Genomic DNA, 20,887 nt, shown 5'->3' with positions numbered 1-20,887 from the left:
CTAGAGGGCTGTTTGATTCTAATGGCTGTTCCAGGGAAGTAGCTTAACATAATTATTTGTTTTCCTGTTATTTGTTTTCGAGTGCTTATGCACACTCAGACTCCTATGCAATTTAAATGCACTTTTATCTGCAATTGATGTTAAAAACGAATYCAAGGCTTGATGTGCAGTATATTCATATGGAGGAGATTATGGATTTGCTTGGCCCTGCAGCTTGCCATAGAGGGGTAAGGCAGAGTAGTGGGGTCCACTGCTGGTGTCTGGGGTTAGGAGGACAGGGGTAAGGKTTGTGGGGGCRGAGGCCATGCTGCGTGTGGGCTGGAGGGAGAGCTTCTACTCTGGTTGGGGAGCYGCTGGYGTCTCGTTGGCATTGGCGTCYGTGGGCTTGTTTTCCACCTCGTCGTCGGATAGGAGGTCGAGCGATGTTCCCTCCACCTGCAGCTGACGCCTGCCCGAGCGGCTGGAGGAGAAACTGATGGGGCCTCCACGCCTGCAGGGGACAGAGGGGGCCAGGAGAGGTGGAGAGGTATTAGTAACGAGGACCACAATTTGGCCAATATACACAACTGTTTGTGTGAAAAATATAATCTTAGAGTTTGTGTTCGTGTGTGTGTGGGGCTCTAAATACCTGAGGCGGCTCTTGAGTGTGTTGACCTCACGGCTGAGACCTTCGCTGGCCTCAGTGGCATCATCCAGCTCCCTCTGCAGCTTCCTGCGGTAGGCGTTGGCACGTGTGGCCTCCTCCTCAGCCTCCTCAAGCTGTCTCTTCAGCTGCTTCATGCGAGAGCTGGCCTTCTCCATCTGACTCAGCAAGGAGTCACAACAGACATCAACAATGATGAACAGTCAATACTAATACTTACAATACTCAGCAGTCCTGTGGTCCAATGGTTACTGGAAATAACCTACTGTAGGAAAGACTCCAATCCTAAATCTTCACACCTATCCAATCCTGTCCCACCTTTGCAAGTTGTACTGAATTGGATAGAATTCCTTCTTTAGCTGTGTACATCTTAAAAATGCACTATGCAGAATTAGTTTTGTTCGTGTGAAAACAAGCAGTCATTGTGTAGAGAATCCATAACCAAAAATCTATATATTTTCAGCTGTTGTACAAAACCGAAAGTAAAAGACGCAAAAACTAAACTTAAGAACGGAAAGCATTGAAATAGAGCACATAGAACAGATCTATCGCTTCTTAGACTTGTTTTCAATGAGAATTAAATATCTATAACTCAAATTTCTATGTTAATTTGGTTAAGTCTCCCAATAAGTTACATATTGTAGCTTTAAGATCTGGAACGTCCAAACATCCATGACAAGCTCCTCACCTGTTCCTTGTACTGGTCGGAATGGCGGCGCTCGTCCTCCACCTGCATGCACACCTCCTTCAGCTTCTTCTCTGTCCGTCTCACAAGCTTATTGGCCGCTGCTCGCTCCCTGATAGGAGGACAGAAGAATGAGGTCATAGGACAGTTAGAGCACCACAGGAACCGCACTGTAACAAAGGCTGTCAGTCATAGATCTTCAAGTACAACTCTTTTACAAGATTGCTTTTGTCTCATTACATTGATCACATTAACATTTAGATCACATTCAAGAACCTCTCTTCCAACGGGCTGAGCTTGTTCTAAAACCCTCATGAACTCCTCCTGAGTCTTGGTCTCCTATTTCACCCTGTCTAATAAGGTATGGAGATGTAATAAGAGAGTTGCTGTGTTTCTCACTTAGCCTCCTGCTCCAGCTGCTCCTCCAGCTGCAGTATCTTGGCCTCCAGGGCGGTGATGGAGGCCTTGAACCGGCTCTTCACGGAGCCCTCCAGCTCRCCCAGCTTGGCCCGCAAGTCCTTGTTCTGCCTCTCCAGCTGCTGGCGCGCATTCTCACTCTTCTGGGCCAAGCTGCGCTCTGCCACAAGCTCCAGGGTCAGGGTGTCCACCTGGGGGAGGAGAGGGGGAAGAGAGAGGTGGAGAGAGGAAAACAGGGAATGAAGGAGAGAGGGGAAAGTGAGAGAGAGATAAGAGTACTTTTTATGGTAGGGCCTGAATAATGGATTGTTCCCTAAAAGTCAGASGAACAAGGGTAATATGATTACAATGATCAAGTCTCCATCCTGAAAAGGTTTCCTCCTGGCTCATACCTGCATGGTGGTCTTGCGGAAGCGGTCATTGAGCAGCTCCATGTTGCCCTGTTCCTCCTCTAGTTCCTCCTCCAGCTGAGCAATGCGAGCCTCCAGCCTCCTTTTCTCATCCATCAAGGCAGACTTGCCCGAGGTGCTGTTGGAGATCTCATCCGCTAGCTCATCCCGTTCCTGCTCTGCGTGGCGCCGCGCCCTCTCTGACGCCGCCAGGTCCTACAGGGCAGAGGTCAAACACAGGTCACCATTTCTCACAGTAAGACGAGCCAGTCTAGACTACAGGAAATAGCAGACCAAAACACAGAGTTATGACAGGAGCAATGCTACAGCCCACTGTACCTCATGMAGCTGGAGAACCTCGGCCTCCAGGCTCTTCAGCTTCTTCTCGTTCTCCTTGGATTGGGAGAATATCTCGTCCCGAGAGGCCCGGGCGTCCTCCAACTCCCTCTGGTAGTCTTTCATCTGGGACTGAGGGAGAAAGTGGAGATCGAATCCCATTATTGACCCAAATAAAAAAATATATTTCTTAATTTATTTTTATTTGTCTTGTCTGTTCTACAGACRGTGTGAGTTTATTACCTGCAATTTGCGTAGCTGCTTGATGGCYTCGTCACGGGCCTTGTTGGCGCCCTCTATCTGTCCCACCATGTCCATCAGGTCCATCTCCAGCTTCTTCTTAGCAGCCACGGCCAGGGCTCTCTGCTTCCTCTCATCCTCCAGCTCTGCCTCCATCTCACGCACCTGAGGAGACCAGGACAGACCAGGTCAGAGGGGAAGGGGGTGGTGTACATTCTCTGAGAGTATGACAACMTATTGTTCCTGGAATTTTTTCACACAATTCTTGTTTGTATGGAAGTGATGTGTCCTCTATGCACCTGTTTGACAAGCGCCCTTTTCTTCTCGTCGTTCTGGTCGTCTCGCCCCTGCAGGTCTCTCTCGTACTGGGCTTTCATGGCCTGCATGTTGACCTCCARACGCAGCTTGGCRTCCTCCGTGGCCTGGTCAGCTCGTCCTCCAGCTCCTCCAGCTGAGTCCTCATCTCCTCCAGCTGCTGATCCAGAGTCCTCTTGGACTTCTCCAACTCATGGACCTGGACGGTGGTAGAGAAGATACTTTGAGGTGATGCTATTTGGAATGAACTGGCTTTTAAAGTTTAGGGTTAACCTAATTTATTTCTGTAGGATGCAGAGCAGTCCATCTGAAAACAACAGAAGCAAACCGTTCTGCCCTCAGCTGAACAAAACACCGGTATTCAGTGCAACACTCACGTTCTTGCCCACGTCGTCCTTGGAGCTCATTAGGTCCTCCATCTCACTCCTCAGCTGCTTGTTGAGTCTCTCAAACTCCTCCTTGGCCTCCAGAGCCTCATCCAGAGCCCGGGCCAGAGACAGGGACTTGGTCTCCTTCTCCCTGGCCTCTGCCTCAGCCTTGTCCCTCTCCTCAGCGTAGCGTGCAGAGATGTTCTTCTCCTCAGCCAGCAACTACAACACAGGGTAAAAACTGACTTAGAGGGAAAATGTCCACCATCTATCCACACAACGCCATTCCATACTGTGCTCTAAGACCAAGCCAATTTAGCTACCATTATGGATGGCTTAGAGTGATCAGTCAAACCTGGTCAAACTTCTTCTGCTTCTTCTCCAGGTTGGAGACGATGGTTCTCTGGTGGTCCAGATCCACCATGAGGTCGTCCAGCTCCTGCTGCAGGCGGGTCTTGGTCTTCTCCATCTTCTCAAAGGCGATGCCCTTCTCCTCCARYCTCAGGGTGGCCAGCTCCATGTCCTTCTGCAGCTTCYTCTTCACCTCCTCCAGACCCTCCACCATCCCCACGTCATCCTCCAGCTTCTTCTTGGTCTCAAACAGCTACACATACATAACGTTTATAATGATATGATGCTCACTGAAGGATGGCTACAGTAGGTGGTAGCTTGTTATGGTGATATCATCTGTGTTGCAGTTAATGTGAAATATTATTTGAATAGATACACTTAAGCTGTAAGGCGCTGTGCTGACCTGGGCCTGCAGTGTGCACAGCTGTTTCTCCAGGTTTCTGCRCGCCACCTCRTCCTCCTCCTGCTGCTCCTGCAGGGTGCTCTTCTCCTCCTCCAGCTGGCGGATACGACTGCTCATGTTCAGCTTCTGACGCGTCTCTTCCTGGAGAAGCTCCTACACACACAGACAGAGAGAGACACAGATACCATCCCATATCCCAAAGATGAGACATTGACATGGAAACAGAATGCCACCTCCTCTTAATGTAAAATGCCCAATACAGCAGTTTTTATATCAAATCATTTTTAGGTAACAGTTAAGTACTTTATTGTAATAGATTTCCATTAAAATGGGCAAAAATAGCTTTTAGCAAAAAAATATTTTTCAAGCAGCAATTTCACTAGGACTGTCTGGGAGTGGGGAGGGGGAAACTGAAAACTAGATGCTATTGGCAGATAGGTTTGGATCCCTCTTTATTATTGGTCTATTAATCAGTTTACCGCATGGCGATGTCACCATGGAAAGCCGAAACTCCCACGCATGCAAACCTGCTGATTAGAAGGACTTGCTGGTTGAAAATACAATTTATGCAACTATCAGGAAATAACACTGATCAAATTTGTTCAGTGTTAGTTTCATCAGCTGTTGTACAATATGATATAAAAGACAGGAAAACAAGATTTTGTCTGCACTGGGCCTTTAAGATAAACATGATGTATTCCTCTCCGTTGAGAGGTTGTCCAGTCTAGCTCACCTGTGTGTCCTGCAAAGCRCYCTCCAGGACAGTGGTGTCTTTAACCAGCTTGATTCCCTTCCTCTCTGCATCTTCCAGCAGAGCAGACACAYTATCCAGCTCCGTCTGCACACACAGCAAACAGCACAGTTGAGAGACCATCACCWGCAGAGSATAACGTGTGTGTGTGCTGCAAATGGCCCTCTCTCACCTGTAGTTTGTGGGAGCGGTCGGCCAGCTCTCCCTTGCCCTTCTCTCCCTCTGTGACCCGGGCCATGAACTCCTGGAGTTGGGCCTCCAGCTTCTTCTTCTTGTGTTCTGACTCCGTCTTGGCCTGCTGCAGCCCCTTTACCTCACTGACCAGCTCCTTGTTGGCACTCTCTGTGYTCTGCTTGTTCTTCTCCAGGTTGACCTTGAACTGGACACAGACCAAGAGATATTACAATAGGAATCATGCTCAGACAACACAAAACATTTAAAACAGAGGAAGTACTACCTCCACTACCTCATCCAAGTGAAACATTTTCTCTGACTAAACATGACCATGCGGTTGTTGTGAAGCCACCCACCCTTTTGGTCTGCTCTAGCTGCTCAGACAGCTCCTCCAGGGCCGTGGAGTGTCTCTGTCTCATCTCCTGGATCTGRGCCTCGTGGTTCTTGGTCTCMTCGTCGATGGCCTTCTTCAGCTCYGTCACCTCCTGCTCACGCTTGGTCCTGAGCTCCTGCTGGGCTGCGGTGGTGTCCAGGGTGTCCTCCAGCTCAGTCTTTAAGGCCTCCAGCTCCTCACTCAGATCTCTCTTGAGCTTCTCAGCYTTGTTCCTRGAGACCTTCTCTGATTCCAGGTCTTCCTGCAGCTCTGCCAACTGGGCCTGTAGCTCCCGTACCTGCTTCAGGGCGTTGTTCTTCTGGGTCACCTCCTCGTCTCCCCTGACACACACACACATTTTAAATTCTTTATTAGGATGCAAACTTGTCGTACAAGTTGTCGTACAAGTGCAAAGGACCCCAAATAGTCAGGCCTATGGTAGGACAGTTGAACTAAGTTGCTATGCATGTATTTTCGACTGGGTGGCAGATTCAGACAATATATCCTGAAATAAACACAGATACCTTGTTTCTGTCACTACCATCGAGTATGTGAGTTGGTCCTGAAAGAGCAGAGTGTTTTTAATGGCCAGTGATCAACACAGACTAGACGGGCCAACATTTACACATTCCAACCCAGTGAGATCTGCTGAATGGACTGCTGGGTGGTCTGGTCAGCACCGTATCATGACGAGAGGGCATAAAAATGGTAAATGCTCATMGGGTTTTAATAGTCAGATTACAAGATTACCGGTGCAAGTCTGGCAAACTGTAGACCTACCATTGTTAAATATGGCATATAAAAGACAGGTGTTGAGACAATTAAAATAGGAGGGAATTTGATGACGGCGCTACACAGCTATGTGATAATTACTTCAGTCTAAGACAGTCAGAGAATCAGACTTCCTCGCTGTCAAACACCTTCCAAATGGCAAAAGACAGCTGAACTACATCTCCAGGTGGCATCCATCCGTCAGTCCGTCCGTCCGTCTGTCTGTCTCACCTGGCCTGTATAGCCTGTAGCTCCTCCTCCTTCTTGGCCAGCTGCACCCTGAGCTCCTCTATCTGGGCCTGCAGCTCAGCTATCTGGTCCTGCAGGTCTGTGGTCTCTCCATCCAGCTTCCTCTTGGCCTTCTCCAGCTCCTGACGAGTCTTCTCCTCCTTCTTCAAACGCTCTRAAGGGAGAAGGGAAGGAGACRRATGGTGTTAAAGTGTCTGGACTCACTACCTATAACTAGTGAGACCTTGTAGGTAAGAGGACACCTACCTTCCAGGTCCACCATCATMACCTCCTGCTTGTTCTTTGTCTTGCCCAGGTTCTTGGCCTTCTCCTCCTCCTCAGTCAGCTGGGACATCATCTCATTCACACGGTCATCCAGGAGCTTCTTCTCCTGAAGAGGGAAAGAGGAGTCAGGTTGTTTATAGTAAAGTACAGCAGCATAATGTTAGTAAGGTCCRATATTTCTCAACCCTAGACTGCCTTTCATYTCCACTCACCTTYAGGAACTTGGARTTCTGGTCCTCCAGGAGCAAGATGTCCTCCTCAAATTTCTTCATCTTGGCCTCGGCTGTCACCTTCTCCAGCTGCAGCTTCTGCCTGGCAGCCTCCTCCTCATCCAACTGCTCTTCCAGGTCCTGGAAGAAGAAAAATCACAGCATTTATTAAGAAGGTAACTGGTAGAAATGTTTTGGGTTCACAGAAAATATATTTTCTGTCATAAAACACGTGCAACCACTTCCATGTTCAATCTTCTCAAGCTTCCACTCTGCAGTCTCCATGTCTCATCAGTACCTGGATGTGAGACTGCATCTTCTTCTTCTCACTTTGCAGGCCCTGGGTTCTCTCCTCCTCCTCCTCCACTCTAGACTCCAGGTCATGAAGGATCTCYTCCAGCTCCTGCTTCTTAGCGGCCAGACGGGCTCTCATCTCCTCAGCCTCGGCAAACAGCTCCGTCTCGGCCTGCAGCTGCTCCGCTAGGATGTTCTTCTCCTCAATCAGCTACACAATGCAAACATGGGCATAATGGAATGAATGGTACAATGCGGAATTGAAGTTCATAAAGGGATGATCCTTAGGGTCTACACTCTTAGAAAAACGTGTTCCAAAAGGTAGGTAGAACCCTTTTTGGTTTCAGGTAGAACCCTTTTTGATTTCAGGTAGAACCCTTTTTGGTTTCAGGTAGAACTATTTTGGGTTCCAGGTAGATCCCTCTGTGGAAAGGGTTCTACATGGAACTCAAAAGTGTTCTACCTGGAACCAAAAAGGGTTATTCAAAGGGTTATCCTATGGGAACAGCCAAATAACCATTTTACATTCTAGATAGCACCTTGTTTTCTAAGAGTGTAGTCTACTATAGTTGGTGTGGACTGGACACTGACCTGTGAGTGCTTTCTCTCCATCTCCACCAGTTCTACCTCCACCTTGGTCTGCTTCTCCTTCACCTTGACAAGCTCATCATCCTTGGCCTGCATCTCCTCCTCCTGCCTGGTCACCTGCAGCAGGGGCTTCACCTGGGGGACAGAACACAGACCTGGGGTCAGCCACTRTTCAAAAGTAGATGACTAGGAGCCTTATCATATAGCTATATAGAGAGACTTGACAATGCTGGTGTTACAAAGACAGATTAGCCATACACAGTAGATATAGTGTACTGTAATGGAGACATGCCCACCTTGGTAAAGAGTCTCCACCACTGCCAATGCTTCAGCTTCAGGTAGGCAGAACAGTTCCTCTGAAGCACCTTCAGACAATTCAGTTGCTGCTGCTTCTTAGCAAACGCCCTGTCAGGAGAGAGAGGGGAKACATGGTCAGACATACTGACCAAGAAGGTCAAAGGAAACATATCTGTGGCATCTTTCTGTCCTAAGAAGTGTTGTAGTGGTCACGAAAGGAAGGAATTGAGGAAAGGTAAGGCCATTGCATATATAGAACTCACTTGCGGGCCAGGTATCCCCGGCAGACAGACTGGAAGTAGATGATGAYGTCAGTGATCTTCATGTCTCTCTCCTCCTCCAGGTGAGCCAGCACTCCAGCCCTGAAGAASAYCTTACTCTGMCCAATCCTGAACAGGTTAGGATCCAACTCCAAGGCTCGGATCTGGAGTGAAAATGGGTCATAGATTTAAATCCAGGGAAGGAAGGCMAAATCATAATAAACAGTGTAATTTAAGTGATGCCCTATAAATACTAAGGAAAAATCATGTCATGGATGTTTATGAAGTCGATATACATTKAACATGCTTACCGTGCTCTAGCTTGTAAAAGGACAAAGAGCCTCTCCCAAGTATTCAATGTGCTAAACACAGTAAAATAGTGACACACAAATCCTCACCATTCTCTCACAGGCTTGTTTGCCATCCATGAAGCCCTTGGGGATGGCGTTGGGGGTGAGGATCTCATACCTGGCAACAGAGTGGACATGAATGTGTAAAGGCCCTGGGTCATTACACCACACCTCCATGTTGACTAGGACCAGGGTGTGAGGAGAGACGTGAGAGGCCTCAGATCTTACAGAAGCCTCACTGTTCAGAAATAGAACAGCTCCATGAGATAATCAAAGCACAACACCCAGGGCAATGGGAARSCAATGCCACTTTGTCCTCTATAATCTATCTCTCAAAAGTAAACACARGAACTTATCAATTGGGTTGAAATAMATAAATAGKCYGTATGAGGTGCGTGTACAGTGAGTACAGTACCTCTGTCTGAACTCCTGGAARAYGATACGGTTGGGGAAGCCCTGTCTGCAGATACGGATCCCCTCCAGAACACCATTACACCTCAGCTGGTCCAGAACCAGGTGGGGGTCTAGCTTACCAGCCTGTAGGGAGGGAGGGGCTTTGAGATGAGAGGTTTGGGRGAGGTACAGTACAGTACCAAACTTCATGTAATGAAGATTATTCTAAACTAATAGCAACTAAATGCTGTTACTGTTCATTCAGCTTTTAAAATTTCATCCAGAAAATGTTTTATAGGGAAACAATGTTACTTCAAATATATTTGTGTAATAATATGCAAAATGCCATTATACAATTAGGATTGCATAGGGACTAGACTAACTCCTTGAATACATTCACACCAAAACAACCGGTGTTTATATCCTCTTCTCCATCCATACCATCCATTTATGACAGTCATTTGTGGTTGCGCTGCAGAAACAAGCGTGTCTCATCTATTCCAGGGGATTTAGACTAGGGAACACTTAACAGGCCCACATCGCCCATAACTCTCCACTCTGCTATTGTTTCATTTCCAGCCTTCCATCTGAGCTGTTGTATATGGAGGCAGAGGGCCCACTGAGGCCTGGTAGCAGAGTGTGTCTCCAGGGGTTCTGGTGGGTGGTGTGGGGGCTGTAGTCTGGGCTACCGTGGTTCTGATGGCTGGTGTGGGGGCTGTAGTCTGGGCTACAGGGGTTCTGATGGCTGGTGTGGGGGCTGTAGTATGGGCTACAGGGGTTCTGGTGGATGGTTGTGGAGGGGCTGTAGTATGGGCTACAGTGGTTCTGGTGGGTGGTGGAGGGGCTGCAGTCTGGGCTACAGGGGTTCTGGTGGATGTTTATGGAGGGGCTGTAGTCTGGGCTGCAGGGGTTCTGGTGGATGGTTGTGGAGGGGCTGTAGTCTGGGCTACAGTGGTTCTGGTGGGTGGTGGAGGGGCTGCAGTCTGGGCTACAGGGGTTCTGGTGGATGGTTGTGGAGGGGCTGTAGTCTGGGCTACAGGGGTTCTGGTGGATGGTTGTGGAGGGGCTGTAGTCTGGGCTACAGTGGGCAGAGGGGGGAGGGACTGGTGGTCAGTGAAAGGGGGAGGTTAGTGTGCTGCTCATTGCTCACCCTCTTCTCGTGGTTGGGGATGATGCAGCGGACAAAATTGGGGTTGGTGTTCCTCAGCGTGGCCATGAGCTTGGTGAGAGACTCCTTGTAGAGCTGGCCCACCGTACGGAACATGCCCTTCTTGGTCTTATAGGCTGCGCCGAAGGCCGTCTCGTTCATCCCTGCTACCTGGTCCAGACCCACGATACGGTCCACTGACAGAAGAAAGAGGGASAGGAGWSAAGGGCAGAGTTAGATGGGTAGACGCTGGTAGAGGGGTGACTGGTGCGTGAACTRAACATATATACTGTATAATCAARCAGCAAAGKACTAGAGGCATGACCAGGACAGATGAGGGCTTCTAAGCGCAACAACATGTAAACAACATGACTGACAGCCAGAGTGGGTGGGATGGGCGGTTGGCCCTAGCATGACTACATGTTCATTAAAAGCAGACAAAGGAAACAAGACTGAACCAAGCTATTGCAAAACCTAATCCAACTTAACTCAAAACATGTTCATAATACAGCTGTTTTTCCAAGAACAGCACAGCCATTTTATTTGACCTTTCCACCCCCACCGTTACATAAACTGCAATCAATTGGTTTTATTTGAATGTAATTAGACTAGCTAGCTCAGTGGTTGTTCTTGCCATGGAATACAGAGAAAAAAGATCAACAATACCATCTTGTTTGCATATTCAGATAGCATCAATATATGAGGCAATGTTCTTTGCAGAGATCAAGGGGAACGGAAGGGAAGAGACATTACTATTCAATGTGGTGTGTGTCAGCTCACCTTCATTTAGAGACCAGTTGGCTGTCTCYATTTAGGACAGACAAAACAACCTCCAGGCTAAAAAGGCATTCCTCAGAGTATTACTAATATAGTGCCTTTGGAAAGTATTCAGACCCCTTGACTTTACAGCCTTAATCTAAAATGTATTACATAGTTTTCCCCCCCTCATCAATCTACACACAATACCCCATAATAACAAAGCAAAAACTGGTTTTTAGAAATGTTTGCTAATTTATATTTAAAAAAAAACTGAAATATCACATTTACATAAGTATTCAGACCCTTTACTCAGTACTTTGCTGAAGCACCTTTGGCAGCAATTACAGCCTCGAGTCTTCTTGGGTATGAAGCTACAAGCTTGGCACACCCGTATTTGGGGAGTTTCTCACATTCTTCTCTGCAGATCCTCCCAAGCTCTGTCAGGTTGGATGGGGAGCATTGCTGCACAGCTATTTTCAGGTCTCTCCAGAGATGTTAGATCGGGTTCAAGTCCGGGCTCTGGCTGGGCCACTCAAGGACATTCAGAGACCTGTCCCAAAGCCACTCCTGCGTTGTCTTGGCTGTGTGCTTAGGTCGTTGTCCTGTTGGAAGGTGAACCTTTGCCCCAGTCTGAAGTCCTGAGCACTCTGGAGCAGGTTTTCATTAAGAATCTCTCTGTACTTTGCGCCGTTCATCTTTGCCTCGATCCTTCCACTGAAAAACATCCACACAGCATGATGTTGCCACCACCATGCTTCACCGTAGGGATGGTGCCAGGTTTCCTCCAGATGTGACGCTTGGCATTCAGGTCAAAGAGATGAATCTTGGTTACATCAAACCAGATAATCTTTTTTCTCATGGTCTGAGAGTCTATAGGTGGCTTTTGGCAAACTCCAAGCGGCCTGTCATGTACCTTATACTGAGGAGTGGCTTCTGTCTCGCCACTCTACCATAAAGGCCTGATTGGTGGAGTGCTTTAGAGATGATTGTCCTTCTGTAAGGTTCTCCCATATCCACAGAGGTACTCTAGATCTCTATCAGAGTGACCATTGGGTTCTTGGTCACCTCCCTTACCAAGGCCCTCTCCCACCAATTGCTGAGTTTGCCCAGGCAGCCAGCTCTAGGAAGAGTCTTGGTGGTTCCAAACTTCTTCCATTTAAGAATGATGGAGGCCACTGTGTTCTTGGGGACCTTCAATGCTGCAGAATTTTTTTGTACCTTTCACCAGATCTGTGTCGACACAATTCTGTCTCGGAGCTCTACATATAATTCCTTCGACCTCATGGCTTGATTTTTGCTCTGAGATGCACTGTCATTTGTGGGACCTTATATAGACAGGTGTGTGCCTTTCCAAATCATGTCCAATCAATTTAATTTACCACAGGTGGACTCTGTCCAAGTTGTAGAAACATATCAAAGAGAAACAGGATGCACCTGAGCTCAATTTCGAGTCTCTTAGCAAAGGGTCTGAATACTTAAGTTTAAAAAATTATGTTTTCTATTTTTAATAAATATCAAAAAAACAGTTTTTACTTTGTCATTATGAGGTATTGTGTGTAGATTGCTGAGAATTTAAAAAAATAAATAATCAATTTTAGAATAAGGCTTGAAGTCAAGGGGTCTGAATACTTTCCAAAGGCACTGTATAGGTAAGAAGCGATATAATTTTCAAAACAAGAACTAGATGGAAATGGAACACCTACTGGGTGTCTCAATGTTATTAAATGACACAATCTAATGCATTTGATTTAACAAAAACATAAAAGGAGAAATACTGCTACCGAAGGATAAGTGTGAATTATCATACTCTAGAGCAAACACTGAATACATAAATTACTTTCTGTATTCAGAGAGAAGGATATGTCACAAAGAGCACAACAAAACCCTAAAGTAATATATCTTTCATCCACCAATTCCAATTATGAACACATGTAATTGCCATCTCTCCTTCCATGAGGTACACAGCTGAGCTGAAATTGACCTGTTTGGTGAACGAGGGTGAACATATACAGACAGTGCTGCAATGGGCTATAAATCAGAGCTATACTACTGAATCTATATACTGTACTGAAATATCTTTCAGAAATCCTCTGTTGGGGTCAGTCAGTATTTCCCTTGGTAGGGACACATCATGCCTCTTTGATGTGATTTTAGAGGCTTATTAGGAAACCATGGTTTCACAGTGTAGTCGGCTGTCCTTAAATGTGGCATGGTAAGCTTCATTAGCATGGTAAGCTTCATTGGCATGGTAAGCTTCATTGGCATGGTAAGCTTCATTGGCATGGTACGCTTCATTAGCATGGTAAGCTTCATTTGCCTTATTATGAAAGGATCTGGACATATGCATACACATTCTTTATAGATGGTCAAAGGATAAGGTCATCAGATGAAAAGGGCCCTGATCCGTTTGGAGAACCAGAACCTGTAACGAACGTCGTCGGGAGAAGGAGAAGAGGACCAAGGTGCAGCGTGGTAAGTGTTCATATTTTAATCAATAAACTGAACACTGAACAAAACAACAAAAATGACAAACGAACAGTTCTGTAAGGTGACGACACACAAAACAGAAAACAACTACTCACAAACACAGGTGGGAACAGGCTACCTAAGTATGGTTCTCAATCAGAGACAACGATAGACAGCTGCCTCTGATTGGGAACCATACCAGGCCAAACACATAGAAATACAAAACAAGGACAACATAGAACACCAGACATAGAATGCCCACCCAAACTCACGCCCTGACCAACCAAAATAGAGACATAAAAAGGATCTCTAAGGTCAGTGCGTGACAGAACCAGGCTTCTAACCATAGGGCAATGGTCAAGACTGACAACTGATTGGAACAGGAACAGTGCTGAATCATTACAACTCTTTGAATCATATTCTCCCCTTAACTCTCTTAGTGACTGCTCTGATTTACTTCAATAACCAAGGGTGGCAGAAGTTTAAGGAGTGTGTGCGAAGGTTAAGTGACACTGACTGATGAATCTTTTCTYCTTCAATCATTGTCATTCCACATCAGCTTCACYGATATCTACARGGTGATATTTWAGCRAAGCTTCATTTCACAATCTRTMTTTTTAAATAAAAGATTATGGAAATCAGATCAGTGATCTGGCATGCAGGTTAAGGTTGCTAAAAAATGTACCCTCAAAAAACAGGCTTAGCCCATGCCAAAGGGATTATGAATTCCAGCAAAKTCAGTGTGATCTGTAGCTAAAATATCCTAAAAAAAAGAGGTGGTGGAGGAAGTCGGTCTCTATCCATCACTCCCCAGTCAACTCCAAGCCTTACCGACGTCAGTTTACAGGTGAGTGTTGAATACATTAAACAGCCATGGCCCTGGCAATGTCCAGGCTTTTTCTCATACATTTACTCCACACTGGCAGATGTCTCCATGCTAGTATTCTTCATGGTCCTACCTACGATGGCTTTTCCAAACAAATTATAACAATCCTGGTGCTTCCTTGTGCAGGTATCTCAAATAAACTATCTGACCTGAGATTTGACTGAGACAGAATGGCGCCAGACAAACAAGCATCGCTGAAAGGTACTGTCTTGGTTAGCAACAATGCATTACGGGTCATGCAAAGCCTAGAGGCGGTGGGTGCATCTAAGGGTGCAGAGTGCAGCCGTGAGCGAGCAGGAAGAACCCTACAGAGCAGCAGCGACGTGTGCATTCACCTGGAGGCTCAAGGAGATCAGAGGCCTTATCATAGAAAGAGGCTCTCTGAAAGGTCTGAATGTCTATAGCTCAGAAACAGAGAGAGGGGAGGATGTGAAGGACAACTCAGCTTTACATAAACATCCATGCAGATACAGATTTATTCTTATTATGTTACCGCATAGACACTCACACAAACAATGATTAGTTATGTACATTGTAAATGACAGAGACATATTGCTGTTACTGGTCTAGTAGAATATTCCATGCACAAAAACAAAGCAATTCAGTCCTTTCCTTTCTATTAGTTGTTTCTGTATACATTGTAGATGTCCAATGACTCATAATGAAACTCAATCGCTTTTAAAACAAGTGGATGTGCCAAATGGGAAAATAAAAGATCGGAAGGAGATTTACGAGCGGATATTTCAGGTTACCTCACAAATGCACAATGTTTTGGCTGACAAAACTCATCACAGAGAAGCAAGCAGTTGAATATGAACCAGACAAGAAGTCTAATGGATGAGAGCGCGTACAAATACTCCCACCATAGTCAGTCCTAAGTTCCAGGTTTTAAGGGGATTCTTCAATACTGTCACTGAACAACCAAGACTCAAACAAAGTGACAACTACATGGTCCAAACAGGAAGAGAGTATGGGGGACTCACCGTCCTTCCAGAGCTCAGACACAAACTTGTCAGTGGACTGGTTGAGCAGCGTGGCCACGTTGTCGTTCAGAGGGTCCATGTTCTTCATTAGCCACTCGTCAGCCTTGTAGTCCACCTGAGGAGAGACAGACAGACTTAAGCTAAACAGGCTATATGTACCGGTACATAGTGTTAAATAGCTTCCTTTTATCTTGTCTCACTGACTTTCATGTCTGATCAAATTAAATAGATACCTGGTCAAGAGAAAATGAGTTTATGCKCTGTAAACAAAACCTATTTATTAAGTCTTAACATGCATGAGGACTACTGGTGCTGTGRACAAAATGTACATCTGAACYTTGTGTGACWAATTTAATAAGAAAATGGATGAAGATGATATRAACTTTATTTCATGTGGAGTCTGGCCTGSAATRTACACAGGCCYTCTMCAGATGGGAGACCACACTGAGGTGAAAGTTGAAAAATYCTTGAWTACGTAACAGTGTAAAATCGGTCTCACACCAAYGTGAACCAGATGTGGAGATTGGGAGCACAACTGGGCTTTTGTGCTAAGGCAATTACCTGTTAACTAGAGCTTTAGTGGAGACATGTCCGCTGCCTCAAAGGCAGCACTTTAACATTGACTGGTTACACGTCATTCAGAAAGAAAACATGTTTCTCAAGACATTATGGAGCTGAACAATAATTCTAATTTCAAAAACACTGCTTCATCTTTCCAACACTGCAACCCCTAACCAGGCAAAGCCACAAAAATGTCAATGGCAAATCAGTTTCTTCGAACGAATGAGGCTCTCACCAGAAAAAGGGAGCTCATATGGCAGAGTTGCCTTGTTTTCACCAATCAATGATACAATATGAGAGGACGAGCAGAGGAGAGGAAGTCATTTCAGTGTATTGAGACCCAGGCTCTGTGTGGACGTACCCTGCCAGCGTAGTGAATGATGCAGAAGTCGGCTTTGTCCTTCAGCTGCCGGGGTTTCTGGAACTTGGGGTGGGTGCCCTGCTCCTGGAGCACCTTGTCTACAAATGTCTTATCAGTGGCCTTRGGGAACCAGCACTCTTCATCCAACAGGGCCAGAACTCCTGGAGGRTTGGTCTGCAGACAGAGAGAAAGGAGAATAATCTGATGAAGTTCCTCAGACATAATCTTGAGTAAAATACACCTATATGTGTAAAGATGAAAAGCTGACCGGTCTCTCAATGAGGTCRATGCAGGGCTGCAGGTCCAGGCCGAAGTCGATGAAGCTCCACTCGATGCCCTCCCTCTGGTACTCCTCCTGCTCCAGGATGAACATGGTGTGGTTGAACAGCTGCTGCAGCTTCTCGTTGGTGTAGTTGATGCACATCTGCTCAAATGAGTTCAGCTAGAGGAGGGATATGGGGAGAGAAAGAGATGTGAGAGATGAGTATTACAGATCAATAAGACAAGACAGTCCCTCTTGGACATGATTATATGTCTGCAACAAGAGATTAATAATCTTGAAAATAAATTTACCTCAAAGATCTCAAAGCCAGCGATGTCCAGGATGCCGATGAAGGAGGCTCCCTGTCTCTTGGTCCTGTCCAGGGCCTTATTGATGCGGTGGACGAGCCAGCGGAACAGACGCTCATATGTGGCCTTGGCCAGGGCTTCCACTGCAAAGTCAGCCTGAGGAGAAAACCAGAGAGAGATAGACGACAGTCTGCTGGGTACCATCTGTTTCTGCTTAGGCCAACTTCATGGACCTGCATAGATCAGTGTTAGTGAATTCATAAACAGGAGTGTACAACTAATGACAACTGGAGAACAGCTCCTACCTGTTCTTTGGTCTGGGCCTTCTGGACGTAGTCTCGGCCCACTTTGATGCGGGGGGACAGAATAGCCCTGGTAAACTCCATCACATTCAGCCCCAGCAGGTGGCACAGCTTCTGAGCCACTGGGAGGAGAGACAGGACATTGGGTTACTAGTGACCCATCAGTGTTGCAACCTGGAGATGGGCACAGACAGAGCCTTCTACACAGTACAAGTAGAGAGCTTTGTATGCAGCCTAACCAGTCTCAATTCAAAACAGTTGGGGAAATGTCAGACAGGAATATGTAATGAAAGACCTCAGTAAAGCACTACCGCTTCATTTCACCCCAGCTACCCAAGGATATGGCCACAGTCTGATGTATGATTCATCAGTTAAAATCACCAAGGATAAATCTCAGCAGAGACACATCCATTTCCCTAATGACAACCAAACCTCATGGCTTACCGTTATAAACTGACCATTAATGCAGAGCAACGTGCCAGAAAGAAATGAAAAATGACACATTTATTCCTACTAGCCATCTCCTTCTGAAGTAAAATACAGACACGCAGCATAAGCCCCGGGGTATAACATACCTGACATGGATGGCTACAATGTGCCTGCATGTTTTTATATTAACAAAAACCGGACAAAGAGCTCCAGCCAAGACACTCTCACTGCAGGGGTTCTGAGGAATCTGACCTCTGTTCAGTGAAGTGTCTCTGTGCTGCCAGACTTCATACTGTACTAAGGACAGACATCTGGAGCTGCTGACGCTTTGCTATCCTTGTCTCAGCCACAACGGTGAAGGATGACTCTACTCTGCTAGTGTTGTGATTCCAGCTGACTCACACTAAGACCCAATACTGATTACAGCAGAATTTTAATGAAGCTGTTCTGCAGTAAGTTATGTGGACCAAGTGAGTGGACTGTTTTTGAGACTGAGCAGCATATTGTGGGAGGATGATCAATGTTGAAGACTTGCAGCCCAGAGAGTAAGCTCACTGTAAACTGGGACAATGTATTTCCAGCTGTGTGGTGAGAAATGGTCAAACTTAAGCTGGATGATTTCAAAGTCCTGGAGTGTTGGTTGGATTATGTATGGCCTCTGAGGGTATAGCATTACCTGTGTTCTCAGGCATGGACGACAACTCCTCCACGTTTACGTGAAGAGTTTACTAAGAAAAAAGCACCACCATTGCGGAATAGCCAAAACGTCATAATGCATATGTGAAGCTTACTGTCATTGTGCTTTATGTACCATCAAAGTTCTGTGTCAGCGGTTAAACATCGGGACTGCTACCATAACTCTGAACACCTCTGAACTAAAAGCATTAGTATGGACACTAGACGCTAAACAATAACCAAAAACATATTTATAAACCCACTGAAACACTGATAAAGTATCAAGAGAAGCACACCTACGTTCGTGTATCTAAATACAACGAGTAGCATTAGCCTACATGGAACAAATCGCTGACTTTCACAAATGCAATGCGCGAGTATATCTCTTGGCAATTAGCACTAACGTTCACCCACAGCGACTCTCTATATATCTCATATATCTGCTGGCTATCCCCAAACCTTCCCGAACCAGAAACCCGTCTGCGCAACTTACTTGAGTGAGCGTGCACCGTGAATGCCATGCAGAGTACTCTCAATACGTAGAATTACTGACCCTCCGTTCAACGTGGGCGCGCTAACTGTGTTTTGGGGTCTCATTCCCAAACTGTCGTGACCGGTTAAGCGATCTTAGGAACCACAGATCCAACACCAATTGTATTACTCAGACAACTCTGCAATGCCTATGGTTATCCCCATTCCCCTGCAAACCCCTAAAACCAAGTGTGTCAAGGGTCCTTCATCAAAAGCTCAAAGAAGGTCAAACCCTTATTGGGCAATAACAATTCTGTATTTGGAACCCGAAGCCTACAATGCAGTTATTAGCAAAAACAAGAAACACTTTTCCTGCCCAAAACCCTATCCCAGAAACCCTGCTCGCTAATCTCTACAAGAATGGAGACTGGCCGTGCGCCGACAAGTGTAAGTCGGGATTGGGGTTTTGCAAAGAGTCGCAGCTTCTAGTCTGCAGATAAAGTTAGTGTAGCATCGAGAAGTTGTTTCATAGCTTGCAGTCCGAGAAATTGCTCGTCACGCGTTCTGAAATATCATGATTGCCACTCTCTCTAAAATGCCAGAGTGCCTCACCCATGAAGTAGTGGATAGACTTACTGTACATCCTCATATCACTAGGTAAATTATATTACCATCACAGCCAAGCCGTCTACAGGATTCTTTTTCGGTCGACTTTGGCAGACGAGTAACTGGCTTATCGTTTTCCACTCTCTAAGACACTAATGGTAATTTCTAACCAGCCGGATATACTATGGCCCGTGAAACGATGATCCGTACGTGAGAAATTGTGTATATCTATAATCTTGTTTCAGACTCCCTCCCAATGAAACAAACTACTCAGCCATTTAGATCTAGCACACGGATGTATGGAGGTCTGCAGGAAAGTTATGCAAAATTCGGCAAGGTAATAAAAAAGCTAGAGATTGGTTGATTCGTTTGTCTTTGCAATATGACCCAAGGAAGCGAATTTCCCTCATTTCTAATACATTTGAAAGACATACGGTAACAAATAAACATAAACTTGTCCTATATATTTCTATCATTCCGGAACAACCCAAACCTTCGAAACTAACAGAATAAAAACTCCCGAATCGGCCCACAATTATTCTAGTCTCCCTATAGCTAAGAGAGGACTAATTTAATCTCACTCTGATAGATGCAAGATTATCTAAAAAGGTTCCAGTGAACTGTGCACCAGAAGTTGAAAGCCCTCTTGCCTATGACAACCTCTAAGAAAACTGTGATGTATCCACTCCTTACTAACGAGTCTATCTCAAGTAAGCATAAAACTACATAGCTCGTGTTCAACTCACGACAACACACGGACAACCAGCAAACAAACAATGAACCTTTCTACGTACTATTCAAAGGGCAGCAATTCATGAGCGTGCCATCATAACAATTTCAAGAAATCTTAACAGGCATGCACGTAAACAAACCAATTTTCTCTCTTTTCTCTGACAATAACTTAAGGCTGCGTAATGTGGAAGTTCAAGCAATGAGATTACTATCTCATGAAAAACAAAACAAACACCTTATTGCACTTCCCAACAAACTTTTGTCCTTCAACAAACAAAGCACTCATATAAACAACTCCAATGTGCTTTCTATATATAATATTACAGCCTGCAACTAACTCATACCAGGCTGGAAATTTTTTGCCTAAATGCAAAAGACAAGCCAAGCGACGTAAAGTCCTGCAATCAACCAATAACACCATCTCCTCTAGGAGACGAGATCAGGAAGACTCTATTACTTGTCAAGCGCTCTAGGCTAACAAAAGTGGACAAATGGAATCCCTTCATTTATCCAACAAACCCTGTTAAGTCGCACAACAGTTTCATGAACACCTTCTATCAATGCACATCACGCCTCCACTCTATTGGTGCCACCTCAGCGTACCAATCCTTCGTCAGAACTATATTCATTAGGTCCGCTATCTGTTTAATGCATCCTAGCGTATAAGGCCTTGAACAATCTTTATCCAGATCTGCTAGCCCGGAGAAGTCCCAGGCCGAATTCGCCAGGGCCACAAAAACGAAGAGGACCTGATATCCATACTCTTAAACTATCTACCCAGCTATTTGCATATGGAAGACGACTCTCCTCCTCTCTCTT

General features: G+C 45.8%; 1 protein-coding gene across 1 annotated transcript; it reads right to left on the bottom strand.

Moving 5' to 3' along the window:
• Positions 1-277: 277 nt before the first annotated feature.
• On the bottom strand, positions 278-18,273 carry LOC111980106 (myosin-10-like). The gene is given in 31 exon segments (XM_024010770.3): positions 278-490; positions 629-801; positions 1,332-1,440; positions 1,728-1,936; positions 2,138-2,350; positions 2,474-2,602; positions 2,714-2,875; positions 3,010-3,135; positions 3,138-3,224; positions 3,403-3,615; positions 3,749-3,997; positions 4,148-4,300; positions 4,881-4,985; positions 5,071-5,277; positions 5,429-5,786; positions 6,448-6,619; positions 6,712-6,835; positions 6,942-7,079; positions 7,237-7,443; positions 7,824-7,955; positions 8,117-8,225; positions 8,381-8,541; positions 8,776-8,845; positions 9,143-9,264; positions 10,271-10,464; positions 15,362-15,476; positions 16,284-16,457; positions 16,552-16,725; positions 16,857-17,009; positions 17,159-17,277; positions 18,261-18,273. Coding segments are annotated over 30 exon segments (4,776 nt in total). The 5' UTR covers positions 17,240-17,277; positions 18,261-18,273; the 3' UTR covers positions 278-333.
• Positions 18,274-20,887: the final 2,614 nt, after the last annotated feature.

The sequence above is a fragment of the Salvelinus sp. IW2-2015 genome, linkage group LG20 (genome assembly GCF_002910315.2).
Source record: "Salvelinus sp. IW2-2015 linkage group LG20, ASM291031v2, whole genome shotgun sequence".
NCBI lineage: Eukaryota > Metazoa > Chordata > Actinopteri > Salmoniformes > Salmonidae > Salvelinus > Salvelinus sp. IW2-2015.
The sequence above is the reverse complement of the archived record's forward strand: the minus strand, read 5'-3'. Positions and strand labels throughout refer to the sequence as shown.